Source organism: Urocitellus parryii, chromosome 9, assembly GCF_045843805.1.
Source record: "Urocitellus parryii isolate mUroPar1 chromosome 9, mUroPar1.hap1, whole genome shotgun sequence".
In the NCBI taxonomy this organism is placed as follows: Eukaryota; Metazoa; Chordata; class Mammalia; order Rodentia; family Sciuridae; genus Urocitellus; species Urocitellus parryii.
In genome coordinates, this window is record NC_135539.1 from 8,408,616 (window position 1) to 8,425,748 (window position 17,133).

General features: G+C 59.5%; 2 protein-coding genes across 2 annotated transcripts; one reads left to right on the forward strand and one right to left on the reverse strand.

The window, feature by feature from the left end:
* Positions 1-8,230: 8,230 nt before the first annotated feature.
* On the forward strand, positions 8,231-8,562 carry Gng13 (G protein subunit gamma 13). The gene is made up of 2 exons (XM_026385671.2): positions 8,231-8,328; positions 8,457-8,562. The coding sequence occupies exons 1-2, from the start codon at positions 8,231-8,233 to the stop codon at positions 8,560-8,562; spliced, it is 204 nt and encodes a 67-aa protein (XP_026241456.1).
* Positions 8,563-8,676: 114 nt separating this feature from the next.
* Chtf18 (chromosome transmission fidelity factor 18) lies at positions 8,677-16,955 on the reverse strand. Its single transcript, XM_026385296.2, has 22 exons — positions 16,865-16,955; positions 16,496-16,693; positions 16,265-16,414; positions 15,955-16,103; positions 15,388-15,480; positions 15,252-15,304; positions 14,981-15,119; positions 14,331-14,540; positions 13,789-13,886; positions 13,413-13,536; positions 13,178-13,329; positions 12,998-13,091; positions 12,467-12,565; positions 12,268-12,398; positions 11,473-11,620; positions 10,541-10,765; positions 10,312-10,461; positions 10,102-10,232; positions 9,429-9,573; positions 9,181-9,312; positions 8,888-8,945; positions 8,677-8,813 (listed from the first exon to the last, which is right to left on the reverse strand). Exons 1-22 carry the CDS (start codon positions 16,953-16,955, stop codon positions 8,677-8,679), a joined length of 2,907 nt encoding a protein of 968 aa, XP_026241081.2.
* Positions 16,956-17,133: the final 178 nt, after the last annotated feature.

The following is a 17,133-nucleotide window of genomic DNA, read 5'->3' on the forward strand; positions in this document are numbered from 1 at the left end:
CTGGCTGGCCCAGGGCACAGAAGCTCCAGGGCCCGGCCAAGAGTAAGCAGTCCAAGGAAAGTGAGGCAGGGGCCCTGGGATGCCCTGGAAAGACCCTGGGAGACTGGTCAGGCAGAGCGGATACTGATGATCAGAGCCCTCCCAGGTGGCTGTACCCACACTGGAGGAAGAGAAGGCTGAGCCAGCCTCCCCCTTCACCATTTGTCTGCACCCAGGACCCTGGAGGGGTGGGGGATGAAGAAGTGGCCTCTCTGTCCTTCATCCTTGTTCAGAGTTACATGGTGCCTGGAGAGGATGCTGAGGCTCAGCGGTTTCTTCTGGGCACCCCATTGATTTCCTGTATATGTAACAGCCCCCTCACATTTGGGAGAGGGTTATCTGTCAAGTGAGGGTTCCTCAGTAGATCACCCAGTAACAGGGACGTGGGGTCCCAGAGTGGGGCTTTCCCCATCCACAGCATGCATGTGGACACCAAACCCAAAAAGTCCAGGTGGCTTCTCTACAAGTGCCTTATCTCTGGCCCTGGGGTGGGTGGTGAGCTTCATGCTGGTTTGCTGGGGCACTTGGTCACAGTCACACAAGCAAGCCGAACAACAGCCCTCATGATCCTGTGGCATCTCTCCCACCTGTTAGCATGAACCCATAATGAAAAACCAAGGAATGAGTGGGGACTTCTCTTGTCAGAGCCAGGGTTGAGCTGGAGATCACAAGGCAGTAGGATCAGTTTCCCATGAAGGCAAAGCTCTTGGGGCTTTGTCTGTCCTGCTGCCCTGGAGTCCTGGGTAGCAGCCATCTTGGGCAACATTCATGTCCCGGAGCTTCCTTCCTGAGCTCCTGGGCCCCGGAACTATTCTGACAGGCTGTGACACACCCTCCCCTCCATCTCCTGGGGGCCACACAGTGGCCAGCAGAGACACTGGGTGCACTGCAGCAGTCGATCATAACCTGCCCTCCTGTAAGTGCCTGGGAGGGCAGGGAGAATTTGAGCCTCTCTCCACCCACCCTTCCTACTCCTGGAGTCCAGAGTCTGTGAGCAATCCTGGAGTTGAGGGCAATGACTTGGCCAGTGTTCATAGGGCACCTACATCCACAAGCACAGGGACTGTCACTACAGAGCCTGCCCCATGGTGAGGACAGCTGCAAGGCTCAGCAGGTCGCAACCCAGTTCACCCAGCCTGGGGTCATCTGCACAGGCTATGGGCAAGGCCAGCAGGCCAAGCCAGGGGCTGGTTACGGTCACTCCTCTGCACACATAAGGCTGTGGGGGTTCTCCAGTGCTACCATCCACTTGCGAGCTTTAGAGGCTCTGCAACTGGACAGGCACAGGCTGGACAGACGTTCATGGAAACTAGAAGTTCACAGGCAACACTGGCAAGTGCCCCAAAATTTGCACAAACAGAAGGGGTCCCACCACTCAGGTGGAGTGCCATGGCTTCCTGCTCACCACAGTCCTGGGCAGACCACCTCCTGACCAAGTTGAGCTGCAGGCACTTCCACATGTGTGTAGACAGGATGCAGTGTTGTCCTCCTTCCCCCCACCTTCTCTGCAGGGCACCAGATAGGTCCTTTGCCTTCCTCACACCCCCACCCTCTGCTCACCCCTTGTTGTATCCAGCCTTGCCTCTGGGGTGAGGCTGTGCCCACTGCCCTGGCATCAGGGAAGGTGCAGAACAGTGACATCCTGGGGGCACAGCTCTTCCCCTGCTTGCTCTTCTAGGAATCCTGTGGGTACTGGGGCTGTTTATGCAGTTCCCTCGTGCAGAGTGAGACTCCTGTGCTGTGTAAGGCAACAAGGTCATTCAGAAGTTGGGACACCAGAGTTGAATCCCACCACTGGCCCCATGCCTGGGTGTCCTGAGTGGAGCCTGCTAATAGGCTTGGGGAAGGGCATTTTTCCTGGTCCAAGGAAAGACTGACAGCTGTCTCCGCAGCCCCTCTTCTTGGCACACCCGTGCTCACCAGGCTTGGGGACACCAGCATGCCTGCCACATGTGGTCCACTATAGATCTAGACTAGGGGGCCATGAGCAGATCCCTACTCCCTAGGAACCTAGTGCCTGCGGAACTCAAACTCAGGTACTCAGGGCTATAACCGGGACAACAGCACATATTGGCCCCTTTTTCGGTGGGGGTGTCTCAGGATACATGCTGGGTGCTGGGATCCATCCCTGGTTTGGCCTCATGTGTCCCGCAGTCCTGGGACCCATGTGGCAAGGAGCTACCTGGGAGTGCCAGGATGTTCTGGACATGAGCAGGTGGAGGGGCCCTGGCCTGAGTTCAGAGCCCAGACACACAGCCCAGGACATGAACCACTTCCTTAATTGGTATAGCACACTGGCCTGGTCCCTGGCAGGACCCCCTCACAGGCCTGATGATCCACAAGGCTGAGGTGAGCAGGGAACACTGGGCCAAGGACACAATGGCCCTCCTGGGGTCCTGGCTGCCCTGACCCCAGGGCAGGCACCAGGCAGCCCTGCAGACTCAGGAGGGGCAGGTGGCAGTGGCTGCTCTGGGTTCCAACCTGGGCACCCACCAAGCCCCTTAGCTGATGCAGATTAGACTCTGGGGAGGTAGGCCAGCCTAGAAGTCCTGCTTAATGAAAGGACTGGGAGAAGATAAGACACTGCCTGGCCTTTCCCAGGTGTCCCTGGGCAAATTATTGACCTTGCTGTCTCAGGGCAAGTGTCCATCTGTATGGGGCCTCTGCTGAAACCAGAGCAACTTGCAAAGTGCTAGCCAGAAGCTACCCAGGACTCCAGGAGCATGTGGGAAGGCTTCCCATAAATTATTTCTCAGTAGTGCAGGGTGAGTCAGGGCTTGGACTGCCTGTGGTCAGCCTCCATCAGCAGCTAGCCACTGGCTCGCTTCTTTGCCCCACACCAACTCAGCTGCTCACGCCTGTTTTGGGAAACCTGGCTTGTCAGTTGGTGCTGTTGGTTTCACCTGTGCTCTGGCCAGATGCCTGGCCTTCCCTCTAAGACTTGCAGGTGCCAAGGTCTGGGGACCAGCCAAGCAGCTAGAGAGGGTAAGCATGCAGGAGAGATGACATTACCTTTGGTGACATTAACCCAGTCTGGGGCAGAAGCTGCTGTCTCCAGCTGTTGAGGTATAGGCTTTGTCCTTAGTTCTCATGCCTCCTGCCCACTTGGGTTGGGATAGCAGCTTTGCAGGTCTGTTAAGCATGGACTCCTGGCTTTCAGCCCCCCTCCCCCACACCAGGCTCCTCAGGTGTGAAGATGATTCACAACCACTAAATTGCAGGTAGTGCTTCTGAGGCTGCTGCAGCAGGCTACTGTCACAGAGGACCACTGTCCACTGCTCAGAGTGTCATGGACAAGAGCTGTGTACCTGTGACTTCCTTGGAATTATTGTTGTGGGCTTTGCACTTGTTAAGTCTAAATCACTTTTGAAAATCATTTTCACTCTGAGTGTGGTGGTGCATGCCTGTAATCCCAGCGGCTTGGGAGGCTGAGGCAGGGGGATGGGGAGGTTGAGAGAGGGGAATCACGAGTTCAAAGCCAGACTCAGCAAAAGTGAGGCACTAAACAACTCAGTGAGACCCTATCTCTAAGTAAAATACAAAATAGGGCTGGGGATGTGGCTCAGTGGTCAAATGCCCCTAAATTCAAACCCTGGTAACAACAACAACAACAAAATCATTTTCAAACTTTCTAAGATATGAAAACCATTTAGTTTTTCCTAGCTCTGTTTAACTTGGTAAAATAAAACAGTGCCTTTGACATATCCCTGGTTTTGGTTGGAAGGATGGGAATGAAGTCAGCACATCCCCAAGGACATGGAGCCTGGGTCAGGCTGGGCCTTTGTCCCAGAGCCTCCAGGAAAGCCCTTCACAGACCCTGACTGTCCTACAGGGCCACAAACTTCCCAGCCCTTGCAGAGGCCCATGGACACAGGCAGGTGGGTGGGGCTGAGGGGCCCTTCAACTTCCTGGAGAACTAGCAGGTGCTGAGGCTGGGTTGGAGAAATCTCCCTCTCCAGAGAGCTTCCAGCAGCCTGGTTGGGGCCAAATGCTGCCTCTCTCCTACAGAACCTGCCCATTCACCTTCTCGGGACACCCCGATCAATGGACCAACACAACCTGCCCTGTGCCACAGGGGCTGTGTCCAGGGAACCTGCTCTTAGACCAACACACCCCTCCTCCTTTGCTTGTGGAGGAGTCAGGCACCTTGCATAAACTTTGTCCTGAGCCCTAGTCAGTGTAAGAGGACCTGGCTCTGTGTTCCCTGCAGGCCCAGCTGGGCATGGACATGGTCTTGGTACCAACCCCCAGGCCAGGCCCAATCACACACACCCCCAACCCATGAAGAGCCAACAGAAGGAGACTGTGTGCTTCTCAGTGGCCCAGTTAGTGGCCCAGTTACCTGAAGGAGCCCCTGGGATGGATGTACAGTATCCACGTGACAGAGGTGGGTCAGCAGAAGGAACGCTAGCACTGCTTCCCAAAAGCCCTCCTCCCTCCAAGAACTGTGGAAGCAGGTCACAGCTGTGGGCTAGAGCTCAGGGGTGCAGAGCCCAGACCTGCCAGGGGCCCTTGGGCTGACTCCAATCTGGTGATCCTAGCCTGCACATGTAGGGAGAGCTTCCAGGGCCATCCTGAGCAGGAAGGTGCAAAAGAGGGTTGGGGTGCTGTCAGCCAGGACAGGGTCTCAGGTTCACAAGAGCAGGTGGCATCTCACAGAGCAGGCAAAGGTACCTGCCTGAATGAGCACAGCTGGCTCTGAACCACCATGGTCCATTTGGCAGGGGGTAGGACTGTACTCCCCAGAGGCTGGACTCATACACTACAGAAGTGGGGCAAGAGATGGGACCCAGAAGCAGACAGGAGGGCCTTCTTCCCTCCCCCACCCTGTGGTGGCAGAACAACTCCAGTCCACACCCAACATGCAGCTACCTGTCAGCTCCTCTTGGGGACTTAGGCAGTGGGGCACTCACAGGAACTGGACCTGATAGCTGGACCCACTCTGGTCAAGGTAAATGGCATAAGAGTGGGATCTAGAAGGCTTAGCGCCTGGTTAGGTTCCAAACCAAGACATGCCAGAGCCACTGCCTACCACCCTGAGTTCAGCATGTCACCTCCAGGGCCCAGGCTGGAAACACTGCTGCCTCCAGTGAATGGGGGGCATCCTCTGGTGCTCTGGCAGGTCCCCACTTGTCCTGCCTTGTCTGGAGCCTGAAGTGGCTCCCTTCCCCCAGGACCATCTGTTCTCCTGTGCTCAGCCACAAGGACAGCCTATAGCAGCCTACAATGGAGACCCTCCACAGTCCCTATGTCAGGACACACACCCAGTCACTGCACATAAGGGGCCCTGGCAGGGAAGGGGTGAACACTGGACCCGAGAGGCCTGGCACTCTTGGCTTTAAGCTCCCTGCCCCCTAAACCCACAGTGAAAATAATCCCTCGCTCCCTGGCATGCCCCAGTTCCAGATGCAGCTCAATCTGGCACAGCTGCCACAGATGCAGGTCAGGAATGGGAGGCACAGTGGCCCTGCCTCACACAGCTCAGCAAGAAAGCTGCCCACCAACTCAGGGAGCCCAAGAAGACAAGGCTTTCCTGTCCACCAGCCACCCTGCAGAGTTCTGCACTCTCCTGGGCAGGTTGGGCTGTAGGGCCCTAGGACTTCCCCTGTGACATCACTGCCCCTGTTGCTGTCCACAAGCCCCTAGCTCAGGGAGTCCAGGAGCACCTGCCAAGTGCCAGATCCAAGCCTCCCTCCAGGCCTGGCCTCTACAGGGACTGTTTGGGGAGCCTGGTCCTGCCTCCTCTGGGGTTGCTGTTGCTGCCTGGGGGCCCCTGTCCAAGACACAGCCTATTCTGTGCGTCACCCAAGGACTCCCAGGGCACACCTGAGCAAATAGGATGTCAGGAAAGGAGCCTAAGGAAATGGGGGATGGCCTCTGCCCTGCAGGAGGTGGAGGGCAGGGCCAGTGTGTAGCTCAGTGCCATCACAGGGTCTTTGAAGAGCAAGGGAGAAGACTAACAGGCACGGAGCCCCCAAGGGGCTTGTGGCCAATGAAGAAACCTCCCCCAAACCCCAAAGACCTCTTAGTCTCAGCTGAGCACCTGAGCTGCTCACCACCCACAGATAGGTGCAGTGCAGGGACCTCTGGCTATTCTTAGCTCAGGGTAGACCAAAGTGTGGCTGTGTCCCCTGGCCCTTGGGAATGGGGGCCGCTGCCTTGGAAGGAGGAACAGGAACCAGAGCAGGAAGCAACTCTGCAGAGACCAGGTCCTTGGCAGGACAGGCTCACACCCTGGGCCTACAGGCCACACAATCCCTCCATTGGTAGACACTACTGAGGACCACCTGCACGCTGTGGGCTACAGAGACTGCAGAGGGTCCTGGCCCAGTTACTTTCAGCTGGGAGTACTAGAGCGTGGGAAGACCCTGATCATATGGGCCTCTTGGGCTGGGGTACAGATTTAGCCTACCGAAGTCCCAGTACTAGGACAAGGCATCCAGGAGACCACTCAATGGAGTTGAAGAACTCTTAGCCCAGCTCCAGAGCTGACCCTGAGGCTGGGCCAGTCCCACACGCTCCAGGATAGATGTCCCGCCCACTGGGGGATGCTGAGCTCCTAGGGTCAGCCTGGGCCTGAGGAGGCGGCGCCAGTCCCACACGCCCCAGAATAGATGTCCCGCCCACTGGGGGATGCCGAGCTCCTAGGGTCAGCCTGGCCCTGAGGAGGCGGTGCCAGGCCCCAGGTGGCAGGAGAAGGCGGGGCGCCAACCAACACTCTGCCAGCCTCACAGCTCAGACTCACTCCGCACGAACATCATCTGGTCCTCGCTGTCACCTCGCCATAACTTGGCCTCTGCCATCACTTGACCCTCGTTGTCACCTTACAAAGTAAGTCCAATGAACAGGTCTCTTGCATAGAGGGAAACCCAGGCCCCAGTACTCGCTTAGATCCGTCCCTCTGGACAGACCCTAACCCCTGGGGCTAGGATAGCTACCCAGCGGGCCAACTGGTGTAGTGACCCCAGCGCCGCGCCGCGTCTGTCCTGCGCCGTGCGCGCCACCCGCAGTGCCCGCGTGCGCCGCCGTGCGCCGCGACCGGGGGCGTCGCGAGGTGCGCGGGCGGCGGCCGGGCTCCGGCAGCGGCGGCAGGTAGGGCGGGTGCAGCACGGGCGTGGGCAGGGCGGTGGACCCCCAGCCCCGGAGGGGTCCACACGCGAGCGCGCCCACGCCCACGTGGCTGTCAGCGTGCCAGGCCGCGGGAGAAGAGCCCCGCACCAGGGTGGGCCGCTGGAACTTGGGTCTTTAGGAGGAGAACTGCATTCCCCCACCGATTCCTGGCTCATTCTCCTGAGGGATCCTCTGCCCTGGCCGATTGCGGCCGAGGCTTGAACCACCGCCAAGCCCTTGGCCCTTCCCCTGGCCAGGCTCAGCGCAGCACCCTGGGACGGAGATTCTGCCCAGGACAGCCCCTGGGCCTGAAATAGGGGCGTCCCAAGTCCCCTTCCAAAGTGGAGGATGCCAGGGCTGGGGGCTGAGGAACTGGGGGGGGGCCCACTGGTACCCTGGCTGGGAGTAGGAGCAGCAAAGGGCTGCCCATCCTCACGGCCCATAACTGCCAGGTCTCCCAAGAGCTCCCAGCTTGCAGCTCCTCCTGGTAGGATGGGAAGCTGAGGCCAGTGGCCTGAAGGCTGCTACAGACACTGGCCCAAGGGCTGAGGCCCGCTTCCCAGACCCTCCACAGGCCCCACTCCACCCGAAATGCAAATTGCAGCCAAATCTGCCCAGCCCAGGACCAACTTGCCTAGTGGGCTTTGCCATGCAAAGCAGATATTGCACAGGAGGGCCAGGACATATCCAGCATCCAGGGGTCCTCAGCCTGCCCCCCATTGGATGGTCTGTGGGCCTGACCAAAGGGTGGAGGAGCTGGTCTGGGCACACCAGTGCCTGTCCTGCTGTCCCTGGGGGCAGAGAAGAGTGGCCCGTCCTCGTGTGGATCCAAGATGGAAGTGTTCAGCAGCTAATTAGCCCCACTGGGCAGGGGGAGGCGTGTGGGGCCTTGTTAATGGGGCCTCATGGGACATCACAGGGCCCTGCGCTGGTCTTGCCTCTGTGGACCCAGGGAAGGACAGGGCTGGACCGCTCCCTCCCCTTGTTCTGGGGAGCTCAGGTCATTGGGGGGCAGCCCACAGTTGTTGCTTCCTCCCTGCCCTCCAGCCCCAGGCTGGCCACTTCCGAAGCCCCCGACGCCATGGAGGAGTGGGATGTACCCCAGATGAAGAAGGAGGTCGAGAGCCTCAAGTACCAGCTGGCCTTCAAGAGGGAGATGTCCTCCAAGACCATCCCCGAGTAAGTCCATCTTGCCTTGTGGTGCCTGTTTCTTGCCTGGCCTCACTGTTCATTTGTGAGCCAGGACCAGGCCCTGGGGCGGGTAGAGGCCACAGAAGGACCTGCACTCACCTTGCCCCCACCCACAGGCTCCTCAAATGGATCGAGGATGGCATCCCCAAAGACCCCTTCCTGAACCCAGACCTGATGAAGAACAACCCCTGGGTGGAGAAGGGCAAGTGTGCCATCCTGTGAGCCCAGGCCCAACTCTGCGTGTGAGAGGTGTGACTTTATAAAGACTTCTCCAGTATCTGTGCTTTGTACATTCCCTGCGGGAGGTGAGGCCTGGGGTCCTGGGGTCGGTACACACTACAGCAGGTCCCGGATGTACAGGCTGCGCCGCACTGCATTGGAGACGCCCTCGTTGAAGCGGAACCAGACCTGGCTCCTGCCCACTGCTGTGCCTATGAGCCACTCGACTGTGTCCTTCTTGGAGGCCTCCACCTCTGTGGGGAACACACAGTGGGTTCTGGGCCACTCCTGGCCCCCCACAACCCCCCCCCCGGCCACCCACACACACCTGTGTTTGGGGCTGCAGCTCTCCTGACTATCACACGTCCAAAGAAGTCCCTCTCAGGCTGGTGGGGAAGAAGGACTGTTAGGCTGGTGGAGTAGTTGGCAGGGCCTTGGGCATCTGAGCAAGGGCCCCGGGCTGGGAGACCTTTCCCAGCCTACTACAGGCTTGCCAAGAGGACTAGGGGCAGGACCAACAGGTGGATCCTTGGGACTCAGAGCCAGCAGAGGCTCCTCACCCACTCCCAGCAACCCTGCCCACACCAGTCCTGATCCTGGGGCCATGCCTCCACCCCGCACCTGCTCCTCCAATCCTGTTCTTTTCATGATGTGCTCCAGCCTCTGCTTGTGGTTGCATGGGGCAAGCGGCTTCACTGCCTCACCCCCACTGCACCCCAGCAGGCCTTCCGGCCCTGGGGGATGCTGGTCCACCTGTAGGGAATAGTGGGATAAGGGCTGGTTGAGCAGACCTAGACCATGGAGAACGTCCACTCCAGGGCCCTTCCCACCCAGGACCCACTCTGTCCAATGCCCCCAAACAGGATCACCTGGGAGCTGTGCCCAGCCCAGGCAAAGGCCTCTGCCCGCCGCATCTTCTCCACCTCGATCTCCCGGGCAATGAGCTGCTTGGCCTGGTAGGTGAGAGGCTTACGAGCAGGCAGATCAGGGAAGCGGCAGACCTCCTCCACGTTCCTGCTCAGGTACACATGGCAGGACACCAAGGCACCAGTCAGCAGGGCCAGAGCCAATCTTCCCCTTGGTCCACAAACCCCACATAGCACAACCTAAGAGTTGGGTGTGGAACCAGGTCCTGGAGCTGCCCTTTCCCAGCCCCAGGGCAGTCTGGAACTAACTGCCTTCAGCCTATTTCCTGAACTCTAAGAGGGGATTAGGTGGAACCCGCCAGGCTGTGGGGGAGCAAGACATCATCCTGCCTATGCCTCCTGCCACTCTGCTCCCATAGAGCCCTGGGAAGCTGTAGGCACACACAGGCCACCCAGGGTGAGGGTGGGGGGCTCAGGGGCCACTCCTATGGGACACTGAGGCCAGGGAAGCAGTCCAAGGCATGGTTGACCCAGAGCAGGACAGGGTCCCCAACTCAGCCACATCTGGAAGAGGCTGAGCTGGAGATGACACTGGTGCCTCACCAAGACCACATTGCCCTTGGTGCCTGATCTGCAGCCCGGAGGCCTCCCCAGCCCTGTGTGCCGGAGAACTCACGGCTCCAGCCTGTAGAGATACTGCCCATCAGGCATGCGTTCCTGGCGGTACGTGAGGCTGTAGGCCAGCATGGTGCCTACGAGGCTGGACAGCTGTTGCTTCTCACGGGCACTGTACAGCTGTGTGCTTACCTGGGAACAGTGGGACAGGCTGAGCAGGCAGGGCCGCTCCAGCCAGGAGCCCACCCTTCCCTCGGCACTCAGCACTCACTGGCCGCAGCCTGGGCGCAAGGATGTCTAGTAGCAGGCAAAGGGTGTCCAGAACAAGGGCCTGGGGCGTGGCCTGGCTGCGGGTGGCCGGTGCAATGCCTGCCACCAACGTCTGGATCAGGTTCCTTATCTGGCTCATCCGGCTCTGGGCCTGGGAAGAGGATGAGCCAGGGTTGGGTCCCAGAATGTGCCAGGGTCAGACCCTGGACACAGGCAGGCACAGGACACACCTCCTGCTGGCTGCTGGGGAAGGTGATCCGTGGCACATGGCTAGAGGCAAAGAGTACGTGGAAGGCTGCAGGCAAGAAGGGCAGGTAGCGCAGAAGTTGGAAGCTCTGGCCATGGTGGGCAGCGCACTCCAGCAGGTCATCAAAGGCCAGCCAGTCAAGGGCTGTGCACACAGCACCCATGCTGGAGTCTCTGAGCCGGAGACGCAGGAAGTTGTCGAACAGGCCCTACGGGAAGTGGCAGCCTGAGTCCAACAGCCCATGCCCCGTCCACCCACACAAGTACCACCCGCAGGATCCCTCTCTACCTCCTGCCCACCCTGTAAAGTCCAGGGTGCAGGAATCAGCTATAGGGAGTGGCCGCAGGGCCTGAGGAATTCCACCCAGAGCTCACTTGCTTGAGAAAACCCTGAGGGTAGGAACCACCCACCCACTGCTTCTAGGAGCCCAGAGCCAACGGAGTCCAGCCCCAGCCCCTCCCCAACACAGCCAAAAAGAAGCTCCACCCACCAGAATCCAGGGCACAGAGGCCCCCCGCTGGCCCCCCAGGGAGTCCCACCCCTGCTGCCCCTCTGCACCATGACTTTCTGGACTGACAGATGAGTCCCAGCTGCTAATCCAAAGCTGCTTAGAGTTGGGAGGCAGCTTAGGGATTCCTGGGGGGCAGGGTGCCTTTGCCACCTGCTTAGACCAAAACCTCACCCTCTCCTGCTATCCAGAACCCAGCCCTTAGACAGCTCCCACAGCAGCCAGAGCAACCCCTCATTAGAGATCCAGGTTCCCTGCCTCCCTGCACCCCAAAGAACTCTGAGGCCCATCCCTTCACGTCTTGCTCCTGCCCCACCTTCTCCTCACACAACACTGTCCAGAGGGCACTTGCTGTTCATTGTCCATTCCCTTGCACAGGGGAGAGGTCTGCAATGGAGGGCAGGTACCTGAACCACTTTCTCATGCTCGCCTGCTGAGGTGGTGATGCGCAGGAGGTGGTAGAACCGCTGGGAGGCCAAAGTGAGGGAGCCCATGTCCCCATCACTGAGCAGGAGCGAGTGGGCTGGCAGGGTTGGGACCTGGCCAATAAGTCGCCTGCAGGGGCAGCAGGGTGCTGAGCTGAGATGGAATCTAGTGGCAAGCAGAGGCACCCAGCACTCCCTGACAGCCTCGAAGCCCCGTCCCACCCAGCCCGGGCAGTCTCCTGGGTGGTGTTCTGCTGCCTTTGCTGGTCTAGGTCTGTGCCACTTGCCTAGGGTTGCCTAAGACTTCAGCTTCAGTATCCTGAAAGCCCCTGCTCTGGAATTCCCCTTGGGGTGGGCAGTCCTCAGGAGACCATGAAAACCAAGTTCCACAGACCCAAGAGCTCCCCACTCCCAGTGCCTCCCCTCTGTCCTCAGGACACTGACCAGGTCAGCATCCCCACTGGGCCCCAAACCTCAGTCAGGGCAGACACGACTGTTCCCTGCCCACCTGAGGCCTATTGGTCTGGCTCAGGTGGCAAAGACATGGGTGATCCCAGCCACACCCTGAAGCACCCTCCCACCAAGGTGTCCAGGTGGCTTCTGCCACTGGCCCTAAGCCATGCAGGCTGTGGGGACCCAGGGGTAAGGGAGGCCAAGTCGGAGTCTCAAAGGCCTCCTGGCACTGGGTCTCTGTTGCTAAAGTTGGTGTTGGTCCACACACACAGTGCTGAGCACCGTGGCCATAGTGCTGAGGCTGGCCTGCCACACACTGCCTACCTCTGGGCCCGGGGAAGCTGGAAGACCTCTTGCCACACGGAGAACAGCCCCTTGCGCTGGTCCTTAAGGCCAACGTGGGTGGTCTGCACATCCCGTACACTGAGCTCCCGCTGTCCCCGCCCATGCAGGAACTGGAAACAGGTGGCAGGTGAGAGGCAGCACCCTCCCCCGACCTTGCCCCACCTGGGTGCCTGCCCACCTGCAAAGTGTTGATGCAGGCACGGATGTCATTGTCTGTCTTCTCACAGAGGGCTGCCAGTGCACCAGGGTCGGACCGCATGCCTTGCCGCAGGGAGACCTACGGGGAGGGTGCCCAAGTGCTAAGCTTGGACCACATGCCCTGCTGCAGGGAGACCTACAGGAGGGTGCCCAAGTGCTGGGCTTGGATGCCATGCCCTGCCCAAGGAGGCCTACAGTGCTGGGGTGCTGGAGTACCTTCCCACTGCTCTCAGAGAACAGCCTGCCCTCAGAGCCCACCCTGTGACCATAATCCTGTTCCCTACAAACAGGTAAATAGCACCCTTCATCCTGTAAGTGACAGGCTGCAGGTACCTGGAATTGGCCCCCAACCCTACTCGACCATCCACCCCATGGGCCAAGCTGGTCGTGGAACCAGTACCAGGGGCCTTGGTAGAGGAGGGGATGAAAGCAAGGGGGGCTAAGATAGGGCCATATCCCCCCACCCAAAAAGTCTTTGTGCAGCCCTGGCTGCATGCTATGCCCTGCTGACCTCCTGGAGCCGCTGCACCAGCCTTGAGGGCAGAGTGGGTGGGAAGTGGAGCAGGAAGGCCTGCTGCTTCAGCTGCCGCAGAGATGGTGCAAACCTGTAGATAGGAGGCCATGTGCAGGGGCTCCTCCCCAGAGCCCTAGGTCTCTCCCATCAGGAGCCCTGTCCAGCTACCCAACTCACTGGTCATTGCAGATGCAGATGATGGGCCTCATCAGGAGGCCCCCCTCTGTTCGGCGCCGGCGGCCCCCACCTGAGGGCACAGCTGGGGCCCCTAGTTCTGCCTCCTGTGGACCCTTGCGGTTCACGATGCTCAACAGAACATTGATGGCAGCCTTCAGGAAGGTGCACAGCAAGGTAATGAGCTGAGGCCCTGGTGCCAGCCCACCCTCCTCTCCAGGGCAGCAAGGAGGCTCACCGTGGGGGCCCCATCAATCTCATCAATAACCAGACAGTTGGGCTTTCCGCCTGCACCTAACACTGACTCCATCTGCGTGGCTGCCTCGATGCGAACACGAAAGGCCTCGGGGCTGCGGTCATCACTGCAATAGTGAGACCAGCAGGAAAGTATCATGGGGCAGCAGTGGCCTCAGCAGGAGGGCCTCAAGACATGAGCCATGCCTTGTGCAGAGGCCACTGAGGAAGGCTGCGAACCCACAGACCACACACCCAAGGCCCCTGCCCCTCCATGAGGCAAAAACAACCAGAGCTGGATTTCAGGACTGCAGCCCAGACTCCACCACACATGTCAGAACAGACAGGAGACCAAAGAATAGGGCTTCCATGCTACCCACCTGGCATTCATCTCCACCACGCAATACCCAGCATGTTTTGCAATCACGTGTGCCAGCGTGGTCTTGCCCAGCCCTGGGGGCCCACAGAGCAGTGCCACCTGCAGCCAAGACAGATGAAGATGCACTGCAAGCCATGGCAGGGGGGAGCCTGGCCACCAGCCAGAGGCGCACCCCAACCCACCCAGCCATCACATGAGACTATCAGTCCCAGTACTCAGAGCACAACAGTCCTCAAGACAGGAAAAGAAAACCCTGCAAGGGCAATTTACTTGGGCAACGACCTACCAATCACCCAGATCATGCTGGTGTGGTACAGAACCCTCTTGGGGACACCGACTTTACCAAAATTGTCAAGAGAATGAAATCAAGTTCAAACTCCGAACACCGGTGTTTCATGCCAAACTGACCCCCACAGCCTCTAGAGTAGCTAAAGACCTGGCATCTGTCTCAAACTCACAGATCCTGGAGGCACAACAACACCAGCTGCCCTGTGGCACAGCCCCAGGCTCCATGGGTGTGCAGCACAGCTGGACAGAGCTTACCTTCTGCCGGGGTCGCTGGCTTGGATCCAGTTCAGCCTCCAGCATCTCCTCTAGCACCTGTGCATGGCTTTTCCACTTGCCAGGGGCTGAGGCCTCCTTGCCAATCCTTACTGGCTCTACACTGGACCTGGGCTTCCGGGCAGGCCTCTCATGGCCAAACACCACAAGGTCCCAGAGTTTCAGCCACTTGAGGAGGCAGCGGTTGGTGAACTGCAGGAAGGGAAGGTTGGCCTAAGGGAGGGACCCCTGCCTGCCCCTCACATCAATCTGCAACCATGAGCACCAAGACAGATGGGACACCGAGGCTCAAGAAGGGGAGGGTCCAGGCACCAGTCCCTTGGCAGTGATGACACAATGGTGCCCACACCAGGGCCTCCATGCCCACAGACCTGGCCCCAGCCTCCATAACTCCCTACCCTCCCTAAGAAACCCAGCCAGTGAAGTGCTCAGTGCAGAAAAGGGAGCAGGCTTGGGGCAGTGACCAGCAGTAAAACAGCTCTATGCTGTTTCCCCATCTGTAACTCATTGTGGCAAACCAGACTCCCACTTCATTCCAACAGCCCAGTGGACTGGCAATGCAAAGGCCAGCTGGATGCTAGGTCTCTCCCTGTAGTTAACTGAAGCCAGTCACAACCAAGAAGGACACTCACGTCATCACTGAGCAGCTCTGTGTAATGCTTGGGTGCAAACTCATCCACCCAAAGGCAGTGTTGGGATGTGTCTTGGACACCAGCAGTCTCCTGCTCTGGGACCTCCATAGGCTGGGCCTCTTCTTCTTCAGGCCTAAGGCTGGAGAGTATTGTGTCCTGAGCTAATGTGTTCATGCCTTTACTGCTCACAGGGACCATACCAAGCATATACTCCGCAAGAATCAGGCTAAGACCAGAAAGGGTCCCGGGGTGGACAAGCCCACCAAGTCACCTGTGCAGAGTATCTGAGAGCCGCTGGGCCTCCTCCAGCAATCGCTGGTGCCGCTATGCAAAGAGAGGTGCAGGTCAGGACATCTCCAGTAGCCAAGAGCCCCAGCACTCCCCCCAGTAAGCTCTACAGACCCCACCTCATTGTCGACCTGCTCTTTCAGGAAGCTGAAAGACACACCCAGCAGGTCCAGCTGGCCATGGCCTCGCCACTGGACATCCAAGAGAGGGCTCTGGGTAGGACAAAGGCAGCAGTTACCTCTAGACCCCCTCAAAGGCCATGGGGTCACCCAAAAACTCCACCCCCCACAGAAGCTGGCCAAGGGAAACAGATGAAACTTTATCTGATCAGGGACAAGGGAGGAAGCCACCCCAGCGGGAACAGGTCCAAGAAAGGGAAGGCATAAAGGGTAGAGAAAGGGAAAGGGGGACCCTCCCCACCTCACCCCAGGCAGTGCACAGGGTGGAGAGCATGTGAACAGCTGGGATGGCAGCAGGGCACCAGAAGGCTGTCTCCTCTACAGCTGCACCCCCCAGAGCAGCTTGGCTCCCCCAGCCCCAGGCACACCCACTTCCAGCAAACCAGGCAGCCACCTGCCAAGTCTGCTGAGAGCCCAATGGGGACATGAGGCCTAGGGTTCTTTCTTAAATAGCCCCAACATGCCCATCCTTCAGGAAGGCCACAATCAGCCCCATGCAAACTCCACCTTCACCCCAGTGCCTGTGGGGTCAGCATGCAGCACCAGAAAAACCCGGTCGCCGCTGGTGGATGTCACATTGATGAAATCCTCTAAGACTGGGGGTCGCCTCAGAACAGGATTGCAGGTACCTGGCAAGGCCTGCCTGGAACCTGTATCTGGAGTCCTGGGGAGGAACAGGGTGGTCTCAGGGACTCTGCCTCCTGTCACTCCCAGATGGAGTGCCTGGGCCCACCCTCCCACAGGGCCTAATCCAGGGAAAGGGAGCTTTCCAGGTCCCTCCTGGACAGATGTAGTGTGAGGAGGGCCCCAGTCACACACCCAGCACCCAAGAGTTCAGGGGGGACATCAGGACTCAGTGGGGGCGTGATGTCCCTTGGCGGGGAGTCAGGAAGCAGCGTTTCCTCCCACTTGGGCCCGAAGTCCAGCCTCTTGACCGCTTCCAACTTGGGTCGTTTGACCTTAGGGGCTGCAGAGACACACAGAGGGAGCAGAGGCTCTCCCCTGCCTCACCCACCCAGAGCGCCCAGGAATCATCCCGAGGACCTACTGGGAGGCAGAGGGTCTTCCCTTCCGGCAGAGGCATCCACCTCCCGTTTCCTGGTGCTGCGCTTGCTGCTCCCGGGAGATCCGGCCGGACAGGGACTGACCGCCACGTCTCCTCCAGCGATGACCTCCTCGAACGTCAGCTGCGGCCTGCCCGGGGTGAGCTGCTGGCGCTTGGAAGGCGCTGGGAATGGTGTCGCTGCTGAAAGAGGAGTCACGGCAGCCGCCCCGGGCAGGAACCGACCTCAGTCCGCGGGGCCGGAGCGCCCTACCGCCCAGGCCCGCTAATTCCGCCTCACAAGGCCACAGTCCACCTCCTCCGCGCATCCCTCCTAGACCTCCAGGAGGTCACGACCCCCTGGCCCGAGCCCACCTTCCAGCTCGGCCAGCACCTCCAGCTCGGCCGCGAACTGGTTATGGAAGTCATCCTCTACGCCGTGCAGCTGCTCCTCGTAGTCCTCCATGGCGCCCAGCGCTGCGCAACACTGGCTCGGGTCAGCCCTAACGGGCGCTCCAAAACTCCCGCGCCGCAGAGGCCGCGCGCTGCTCCGCCCCGAGCGGTCAGGACCGCCAATCAGCGACCGGGATGCCCAGTGGCTCTCACCATTGGTCAGAGGCGCAGGGGCGGGGTCGTGCACAAAG